The sequence below is a fragment of the Cuculus canorus genome, chromosome 32, assembly GCF_017976375.1.
Source record: "Cuculus canorus isolate bCucCan1 chromosome 32, bCucCan1.pri, whole genome shotgun sequence".
Taxonomy (NCBI): Eukaryota; Metazoa; Chordata; class Aves; order Cuculiformes; family Cuculidae; genus Cuculus; species Cuculus canorus.
The window spans coordinates 572,000-582,450 of record NC_071432.1 but is presented as its reverse complement, the minus strand read 5'-3'; the positions used below and the strand labels follow the sequence as shown (position 1 = coordinate 582,450).

At 56.2% G+C, this 10,451-nt stretch overlaps 1 protein-coding gene across 1 annotated transcript; it reads right to left on the bottom strand.

The window, feature by feature from the left end:
* Window positions 1-1,120: 1,120 nt before the first annotated feature.
* LOC104065025 (selenide, water dikinase 2) lies at window positions 1,121-10,220 on the bottom strand. Its single transcript, XM_054052227.1, has 8 exons — window positions 9,963-10,220; window positions 8,810-8,913; window positions 7,538-7,645; window positions 5,858-6,012; window positions 5,689-5,779; window positions 2,979-3,078; window positions 2,685-2,897; window positions 1,121-1,469 (listed from the first exon to the last, which is right to left on the bottom strand). Exons 1-8 carry the CDS (start codon window positions 10,198-10,200, stop codon window positions 1,252-1,254), a joined length of 1,227 nt encoding a protein of 408 aa, XP_053908202.1. The 5' UTR covers window positions 10,201-10,220; the 3' UTR covers window positions 1,121-1,251.
* Between the last annotated feature and the right edge of the window lie 231 nt (window positions 10,221-10,451).

Here is a 10,451-nt window from a genome sequence, read left to right as displayed (position 1 = left end):
CCCTTTTTGAGTTAAAAACCCCTACTTTTGAGGTTAGAACTCCTACTTTTGAGGTAAAAACCCCCTTTTTGAGGTAAAACCCCCTACTTTTGAGGTAAAAAACCCTATTTTTGAGGTAAAAAACCCTTTTTGAGGTAAAAAAATCTACTTTTGAGGTTAGAACTCCTACTTTTGATGTAAAAACTCCCTTATGAGGTAAAAAAACACTACTTTTGAGGTTGGAACTCCTATTTTTAAGGTAAAAACCCCCTTATGAGGTAAAAAACCACTACTTTTGAAGTTAGAACTCCTATTTTTGAGGTAAAAACCCCCCTTTTTGAGTTAAAACCCCCTACTTTTGAGGTAAAAAATCCTACTTTTGAGGTAAAAACCCCCTTTTTGATGTAAAAAAAATCTACTTTTGGGGTTAGAACTCCTATTTTTGAGGTAAAAACCCCTTTTTGAGGTAAAAAAATCCTCCTTTTGAAGTTAGAACTCCTATTTTTGAGGTAAAAAAACCCCTTTTTGAGTTAAAACCCCCTAATTTTGAGGTTAAAACTCCTATTTTTGAGGTAAAACCCCCCCTTTTTGAGTTAAAAACCCCTACTTTTGAGGTTAGAACTTCTATTTTTGAGGTAAAAAAACCCCTTTTTGAGTTAAAAACCCCTACTTTTGAGGTTGGAACTCCTATTTTTGAGGTTAAATCCCCCTTTTTGAGGCCCCCACGTGGCCCAAACCCCATTTGAGGGGGGTTTGTACCCCCTTAAAGCCGCTGGAATCGGGGGGGGCAGCTGTTAATAAATCGCTCCAAGCGGATCCCGTTTGATCCCAAATATCCTTTTTATTACCCAAAAATATCGGGGGGGGCTCCTGTACCCCCCAAAACCAAACACCCCCCCTCATCTCTTCCCCCCCTTGGAAAAAAAGGGGGGGGTCCTCAGCGGCGCCCCTGCCAGGCTTTGGGGGCGCAGCGTCACATTGAGGGGGGGGGGGGAGGGTGGATTTTGGGGTGAAAGAGCCCATTTTGAGGTGAAAAAAGTGATTTTTTGGGGTGAAAAAGCTGATTTTAGGGTCCAAAGAAGCATGGGGGGACCCCCAAACTTCCTTCAACCCCTCCAACCTTCAGCCCCCCCCGAAAATCGGGGGGACGCCAAAAGAAAATGGCGGTTTTCCAACCATTTTGGAAGAGGGGAATTTTATGCGATGAAACCTCCCAAAATGGGGGGGGGGAATTCATGCAGATTTGGGTGATTTTGGGGTGCAGTTCCCCCCCTAAAAGGGTCGGGGGTCTTGCGGGGGGGCTTCGCCGGGGCTTGGGGGGGCCCCGCGCGGCGGCACCTCGATCAGCCGGGGTTTGTCGATGACGCGAGCGCCGCGAGGCCCTTTCTCCACGATGCCGATGATCCACGCTTGGTGGCCTTCGCCGCGCGCCTTCAGCTCGGCGCAGAACCGCGCCGCCTGCTCCCGCGGAAGGCAGATCAGGAGCCCCCCTGCGGGGGAAAAAAAATGGGGGTGTCACAAGGGGGGGGACCCCAAAATAGGGGCGTTTGGGGACCATCACCCAACGGTGAGGTTCTCCAATCAACCTTCAGCTCTTCCACAGCCCCAATTCGGATGGGTTTTGGACCCAATGTTGATGTTCTCCGTCTTTTTTTGAGGGCCACACCAAGAAAGGGGTTGGGGGGAACCCAAAATGGCGGCGTTTGGGAACATTGAGGTCCTCCAACCCATCTTTGAGGTTCTCCAACCCATCTTTGAGGTTCTCCAACCCAAAACTGATGTCTCTCCTGATGCTTTTGGGTCCCCCCACCCAACTTTGAGGTTCTCCAACCCATCTCTGAGGGCCTCCACCCAACATTAAGGTCCTCCACCCCAACTTTGAGGTCCTCCACCCAACACTGATGTCTTCTCCTGACACTTTTCAGTCCCTCCACCCAATATTGACGTCCTCCAACCCAACTTTGAGGTTCTCCAACCCAACATTAAGGTCCCCCCACCCAACATTGATGTCCTCCAACCCAACTTTGAGGTCCTCCACCCAACACTGACGTCTTCTACTGACACTTTTGGGTCCCTCCACCCAACATTAAGGTCCTCCAACTCAACTTTGAGGTCCTCCAACCCAACTTTGAGGTCCTCCAACCCATCTTCGAGGTTCTCCACCCAACACTGATGTCTTCTCCTGACACTTTTGGGTCCCCACCCAACATTGACATCCTCCAATCCAACTTTGAGGTTCTCCACCCAACATTAAGGTCCTCCAACCCAACTCTGAGGTCCTCCACCCAACACTGATGTCTTCTACTGACACTTTTGGGTCCCCCCACCCAACATTGATGTCCTCCAATCCAACTTTGAGGTTCTCAACCCAACACTGATGTCTTCTACTGACACTATTGGGTCCGCCCACCCAATGTTGACGTCCTCCAACCCAACTTTGAGGTTCTCCAACCCATCTTCGAGGTTCTCCACCCAACTTTGAGGTCCTCCACCCAACACTGATGTCTTCTCCTGACACTATTGGGTCCCCCCACCCAACACTGACATCTTCCAATCCAACTTTGAGGTTCTCCACCCAACATTGATGTCCTCCAACCCAACTTTGAGGTCCTCCACCCAACATTGCTGTCTTCTCCTGACACTTTCGGGTCCCCCCACCCATTCCTGAGGTCCTCCACTCAACTTTTGGGGTCCCCCCCTCGTACCGGAGGTCTCAGGCGAAGTGCCCTGGAGCAGCGCAAAGCGGGAACCGCAGGCCTTGCTGACGGCGGCCATCTTGGCGATGACGGGCAGGTTGTGGATGACGAAGGCCACCTCCTGCCGCTGTTGGCCGGCCAACGTCCTGGCGTGGCCCAGGATCCCGAAGCCCGTCACGTCCGTGGCCGCGTGGGCTCCGAACGCTCGCATCAACCCCGCGGCTGGTGGCAAAGGACGAGATGTCACCTCTGTGTGTCCCCCCAACGAGGTCCCCACGATGTCCCCGAGGGCGCAGGGCCTACCCGTGCGGTTGAGGGTAGCCATGTTGAACATGGCCTCCTGGTAGGCCAGCTCCACCTCTTCCCGCGTCACCACCAGCTTCAGCTTGTTCCAACGTTCCGGCTGGAGAACGGAAACGGGGTGAAGGACAACGCTTGGGGACATCTGGGGGGGCCTTGGGGACATCTGGAGGGACTTGGGGACCTCCATGTCCTATTGAGGCAGAGCTCCAGGTCTCCTTGGGGACATCTGAGGGGCCTTGGGGACATCTGAGGGGCCTTGGGGACATCTAGAGGAGCTTGGGGACCTCTATGTCCTATTGGGGCAGAGCTCCAGGTCTCCTTGGGGACATCTGAGGGGCTTTGGGGACATCTGGGGGGGCTTGGGGACATCTAGAGGAGCTTGGGGACCTCCATGTCCTATTGAGGCAGAGCTCCAGGTCTCCTTGGGGCCATCTGAGGGGCTTTGGGGACATCTGGGGGGGCTTGGAGACCTCCATGTCCTATTGAGGTAGAGGTCCAGGTCTCCTTGGGGACATCTGGGGGGGACTTGGGGACATCTAGAGGGGCTTGGGGACCTCCATGTCCTATTGAGGTAGAGCTCCAGGTCTCCTTGGGGACATCTGGGGGACTTTGGGGACATCTAGAGGAGCTTGGGGACCTCTATGTCCTATTGAGGTAGAGGTCCAGGTCTCCTTGGGGACATCTAAGGGGCCTTGGGGACATCTGGGGGGGCTTGGGGACCTCCAAGTCCTATTGAGGTAGAGCTCCAGGTCTCCTTGGGGCCATCTGAGGGGCTTTGGGGACATCTGGGGGGGCCTGGGGACATCTAGAGGGGCTTGGGGACCTCCATGTCCTATTGAGGCAGAGCTCCAGGTCTCCTTGGGGACATCTGGGGGGGCTTAGGGCCCTCTGAGGGGCCTTGGGGACATCTAGAGGAGCTTGGGGACCTCCATGTCCTATTGAGGCAGAGCTCCAGGTCTCCTTGGGGACATCTGAAGGGCCTTGGGGACATGTGAGGCGCTTTGGAGACATCTAGAGGAGCTTGGGGACCTCCAAGTCCTATTGAGGTAGAACTCCAGGTCTCCTTGGGGACATCTGAAGGGCCTTGGGGACATCTGAGGCGCTTTGGAGACATCTAGAGGAGCTTGGGGACCTCCAAGTCCTATTGAGGTAGAACTCCAGGTCTCCTTGGGGACATCTGGGGGGGCTTAGGGCCCTCTGAGGGGCTTTGGGGACATCTAGAGGAGCTTGGGGACCTCCATGTCCTATTGAGGCAGAGCTCCAGGTCTCCTTGGGGCCATCTGAGGGGCTTTGGGGACATCTGGGGGGGCTTGGGGACATCTAAAGGAGCTTGGGGACCTCTATGTTCTATTGAGGTAGAGGTCCAGGTCTCCTTGGGGCCATCTGAGGGGCTTTGGGGACATCTGGGGGGGCTTGGGGACATCTGGGGGGGCTTGGGGACCTCCATGTCCTATTGAGGCAGAGCTCCAGGTCTCCTTGGGGACACCTGGGGCAGCTCTGGGACTCTTTGGGGACATCTGAGGGGACTTGAGACCTCCTTGCAGACATCTAAGAGGGCTTCAAGGCGGCTTCCTGTCCTCTCTGTCCCCACCGGTGGTGGCTTCAGGTCCCCTTGAGGACATCTACAGGGGCTCGAGACCACCTTGGTGACATCTCAGGGAGGTTGGTGGCCCCTGGGGTGGTGCTGTGTCCTCTCTGTCCCCTCGGAGCCACCTGGGAGGGGGTTGTGGTCCCCTTGGAAACCTCTGTGGTAGCTCCAGGTTCCCTTTGGGGACATCTGGAGGAGCTCCAGGACCTTTGTGGTGGCTCTGCGTCCCCTCAGTCCTCACTTTGTGGTGGCTTTGTCCCTTTGGGGACATCTGGAGGAGCTCCAGGACCTTTGTGGTGACTCCGTGTCCCCTCAGTCCTCGCTTTGTAGTGGCTTTGTCCCTTTGGGGACATCTGGAGGAGCTCCAAGACCTTTGTGGTGACTCCGTGTCCCCTCAGTCCTCACTTTGTGGTGGCTTTGTCCCTTTGGGGACATCTGGAGGAGCTCCAGGACCTTTATGGTGGCTCCGTGTCCCCTCAGTCCTCACTTTGTGGTGGCTTTGTCCCTTTGGGGACATCTGGAGGAGCTCCAGGACCTTTGTGGTGACTCCGTGTCCCCTCAGTCCTCACTTTGTAGTGGCTTTGTCCCTTTGGGGACATCTGGAGGAGCTCCAGGACCTTTGTGGTGACTCTGTGTCCCCTCAGTCCTCACTTTGTAGTGGCTTTGTCCCTTTGGGGACATCTGGAGGAGCTCCAAGACCTTTGTCGTGACTCCGTGTCCCCTCAGTCCTCACTTTGTGGTGGCTTTGTCCCTTTGGGGACATCTGAAGGAGCTCCAAGACCTTTGTCGTGACTCTGCGTCCCCTCAGTCCTCGCTTTGTGGTGGCTTTGTCCCTTTGGGGACATCTGGAGGAGCTCCAGGACCTTTGTGGTGACTCCGTGTCCCCTCAGTCCTCGCTTTGTGGTGGCTTTGTCCCTTTGGGGACATCTGGAGGACCTCTTGAAGACATCTGGAGAGGTTTGGAGACCTCCATTATCTTTTGAGGAACACCGTGAAGAACTTGAGGAGCTCCATGGGAGCTCTGTGTCTCCTTGGGGACATCCTGGGAGGGGATTTGGGGACCTCTTGGTGACATCTAAGGAGGCTTCGGCCCACCTTGATGGGATCCCACCTCGTACTCACGTTATCCAACCACTGATGGGCGCTGACGGCCACGTGCGTTCCCAAAGGTTTGGTCAACACCAACACATCCCCCGGCACGGCGTTATCCGGCCTGGAATCCATCCCATAATAAGATGACAAAGAACCTCGTTAAATCCCTCCCCCTTAATTAAGACAGATGGGTCCTTACATAACGAACTCGTTAGGTTGACAAACGACGGTGGCGACGCCGCCGACGATGAGCCAAGGGTTGAGCACCGTCTGTCCGCCCGTCACCGACGTCCCCGCGTCCTCGGCCGCGTCGCGGAACCCGCGAATCACCAACGGCATCACCTTATCCCGTTCCTGCCGCGCCCACACCGCCATTCCCAGTTTAAAACCATAGGCTGAGCTCTTCCCCACCAGTATTCCCAGTATAGAGCCAATCCGGATCACCTCTATCCCAGTATGGGGACGTATCCTGATTGCCATAAGGGTTTCAGGCCCAGTGTTCCCAGTTTAGGGTCCATCCCAGTTTGGGGATCCATTCTGATGCCCATAGGGTTCTCATCCCAGTATGGAATCACATCTGACCCCCCCAGTCCCAGTATTCCCAGTATGGAGTCACATCTGACCTCCCCAATCCCAGTATTCCCAGTTTAGGGTCACAACCTGAGCAGCTCCATCCCAGTATAGGGATCCATTTTGATGCCCATAAGGTTCTCATCCCAGTATGGAATCACATCTGAGCCCCCCAGTCCCAGTATTCCCAGTATGGAGTCACATCTGACCCCCCCAGTCCCAGTATGGAGTGACATCTGACACCCCAATCCCAGTATTCCCAGTTTAGGGTCACAACCTGAGCAGCTCCATCCCAGTATGGGGATCCATCTTGATGCCCATAAGGTTCTCATCCCAGTATGGAATCACATCTGACCACCCCCAATCCCAGTATTCCCAGTATGGAGTCACATTTGATCCCCCCAGTCCCAGTATTCCCAGTATGGAGTCACATCTGACACCCGCAATCCCAGTATTCCCAGTATGGAGTCACATCTGACCCCCCCCAATCCCAGTATTCCCAGTATGGAGTCACATCCGACCCCCCCAGTCCCAGTATTCCCAGTATGGAGTCACACCTGACCTCCCCAATCCCAGTATTCCCAGTATGGAGTCACATCTGACCCCCCCAGTCCCAGTATTCCCAGTATGGAGTCACATCTGACCCCCCCAGTCCCAGTATTCCCAGTATGGAGTCACATCTGACCCCCCCAATCCCACTATTCCCAGTATGGAGTCACATCTGACACCCCTAATCCCAGTATGGAGTCACACCTGACACCCGCAATCCCAGTATCCCCAGTATGGAATCACATCTGACCCCCCTCAATCCCACTATTCCCAGTATGGAGTCACATCTGACCCCCCCAATCCCACTATTCCCAGTATGGAGTCACATCTGACCCCCCCAGTCCCAGTATTCCCAGTATGGAGTCACATCTGAACCCCTAATCCCAGTATGGAATCACATCTGACCCCCCCCAGTCCCAGTATTCCCAGTATAGGATCCCATCCTGACCACCCCCATCCCAGTATTCCCAGTACGAGATCCACATCTGACTCCACTATCCCAGTATACCCAGTACGGCGTCCCATTCCAGTTCCCGTAAGGTCCCCATCCCAGTATTCCCAGTATAAAATCCCACTGCCATTGCCATAAAGCCCCCATCCCAGTGTTCCCAGTATAGGGTCACATCCTGACACCCCCACCCAGTATAGAGTCCCATTCAACGCAGGGTCACATCCTGATCCCACCCCCCAGTTTGTCCCAGTTTGGGGGGGTCACGCTGCCTCCCCAGTTTGTCCCAGTATTCCCAGTTTGGAATCCCACCTCCTCGCTCATTTTCTGGCTGACGCTGAGCAGCATAAGGACGTTGTCGCACTCGGTGATACCCATCGCGTAGAGGTCGCTCAGCACGTTGGCGCAAGCGATGCGGCCCTGGAAAAGGGGGACAACAGCGGAAATTGGGGGGACCGGGGGTCACTTTGGGGGTTCCGGAGAGGTTTGGGGGTCACTTGGAGGTGAGAAACCACCATTTTGGGGTCCAGAGTGGGATTTAGAAAGGGAAAAACGAAAGATTCAGGGGGTTCAGGAGGCGATTTGGGGTCCCCGGGGAAGGTTGGGGGGATCCCAAGTGAGATTTGGGGGTCCCTGGGGTGGGATTTGGGGTGACCAAGGGGTGTTTTGGGGTCACCAGGGGAGTTCAGACTGGGATTTGGGGGATCCTCATAGGGTTAAAAGGGCGGTTGGGAGGGAATCTCAAGTGGATGTGGGGGCCCAGGTCCGTTTTGGGGTGCAGGGGGTGGATTTTGGGGCACAGAGATCCATTTTGGGGTGGGATGTGGGGGCACAGAGGTCCATTTTGGGGTGTAGGGGGTGGATTTGGGGGCACAGAGGTCCATTTTGGGGTGCAGGGGGTGGATTTGGAGGCACAGAGCTCCATTTTGGGGTGCAGGGGGTGGATTTGGGGGCTCAGAGGTCCATTTTGGGGCGCAGGGGTAGATTTTGGGAGCACAGATGTCCATTTTGGGGCGCAGGGGGTGGATTTTGGGTGCACAGAGCTCCATTTTGGGGCACAGGCGGTGGATTTTGGGTGCACAGAGCTCCATTTTGGGGCACAGGGGGTGGATTTTGGGTGCACAGAGCTCCATTTTGGGGCGCAGGGGGTGGATTTTGGGTGCAGAGAGCTCCATTTTGGGGCGCAGAGGGTGGATTTTGGGTGCACAGAGCTCCATTTTGGGGCGCAGGCGGTGGATTTTGGGTGCACAGAGCTCCATTTTGGGGCGCAGGGGGTGGATTTTGGGTGCACAGAGCTCCATTTTGGGGCACAGGGGGTGAATTTTGGGTGCACAGAGCTCCATTTTGGGGCGCAGGGGGTGGATTTTGGGTGCAGAGAGCTCCATTTTGGGGCACAGGGGGTGGATTTTGGGTGCAGAGAGCTCCATTTTGGGGCACAGGGGGTGGATTTTGAGGCACAGAGCTCCATTTTGGGGCACAGGCGGTGGATTTTGGGTGCACAGAGCTCCATTTTGGGGCGCAGGGGGTGGATTTTGGCTGCACAGAGCTCCATTTTGGGGCGCAGGGGGTGGATTTTTGGGGTACCATCATGTAGGGGTCCTCCACCAGCGGGTAGAAGAAGTCGGCGGTCTGCACCAGCGAGAGCCCCCCGTGCCGCAGCGGCACCACGCACGCATCCAGCCCGATCCCTGCCAAGAAGGGGGGGGTCCCCACATTCTGTGACCCCCCCCCTCAATCCTCAACCCCCCACCCTCCCCCCAAGCAGTCTTTGCCCCCCCCCTTCTCTCTCCCCCTCCCCCTCCCGGTGCCCTTTGCTCCCCGTTCTCCTCCCGGTGCTCTTTGCTCCCCCCAAAACCTTTCTCCCCCCCTTCCCAGTGCCCTTTGTCCCCTTCATCCCTTCCTTCCCTCCAATCCTCTCCCTCTTCTCCCCTCCCTCCATTTCCCCCCCAATTTTCCCCCCTCCCTCCATTCTCCCCCTATTCCCCTCAACCCTTTCGTCCCCCAAACCCCCCTATTTACCCCCAGACCCCCATTTATGCCCCCAACAACCCTTTACTTACCCCCCCAAACCCCTACTTCTTCCCCCTCACAAACTCCTACTTATTTACCCCCCACACCCCCATTTGTTGCCCCCCCCCAAACCCTCATTCCTGGCCCCCAACTATTCCCCCCAAACTCCTACTGTCTCCCACCCCAAACCCCCATTCGTTGCCCCCCATCTGTTCCCCCCAAACCCCTATTTTCCTCCTCCAAACCCCCTTTGCCCCCCTCAACCCCCCACTTGCCCCATTTATTCCCCCCAAACTCCTATTCTCCCCTCCAAACCCCTCTTCTTCCTCCCCAAACCCCCTCTTTGCCCCCCAAACCCCCTCTTTGCCCCCCAAAACTTCCTCTTCTTTGCCCCGAAACCCCCTCTTCTTCCCCCAACCCCACATTTTTACCCCCTGAAACCCCCACAATTTTACCCCCTGAAACCCCCACAATTTTACCCCCTCAAAACCCCACAATTTTACCCCCTCAAAACCCCACAATTTTACCCCCTCAAAACCCCCACTTTTCCCCCTCAGGACCCCACATTTTTACCCCCTCAAACCCCCACATTTTTACCCCCTCACAACCCCACTTTTATCCCCACAAACCCCCACATTTTTACCCCCTCACAACCCCACATTCACCCCCTCAAACCCCCACATTTTTACCGCCCCCAAACCCCATTCCCCCCCCCGTTTTCTCTCACCCAGGGCTCCCCCCGTTCCGCTCTCTCCGTCCCCGTCGCCGCCGCCTGAGGCGATGCCGGTGCCGAGCGGCGCCAGCAGCCGCAGCAGCTGCTCCTGAGGCACTTTACAGCCTCAGCCCCGCAGCTCTCCGTAACCCGTCAGCCGCCAACCCGGGTCCAACCCCAGAGACACCGGATCGAACGGCCGATACCCGCCGGGAGCCGCGGCCGCGCCGGGAGAACCGGGCAGCGCCGCCATCTTGGACTGCGGCGGTGGAGGTAAGCGGCGGCGGGAAGCAAAGGCAGCGAGGCGGGCGCTGATTGGCTGCTAAGGCAAAAGGGGCGGGGACAATGGGGCAGAGCGGGCGTTGATTGGTTGATGAGGATAAGTGGGCGTGGCCAAGGATTGGGCGGGAACAGAAGAGGCCAGCGCTGGTTGGTTAATAGGGGAAAAGGGGCGGGGTAAAAAGGATGAAGCGGGCTCTGATTGGTTAAAGGGCGGGGACAAGG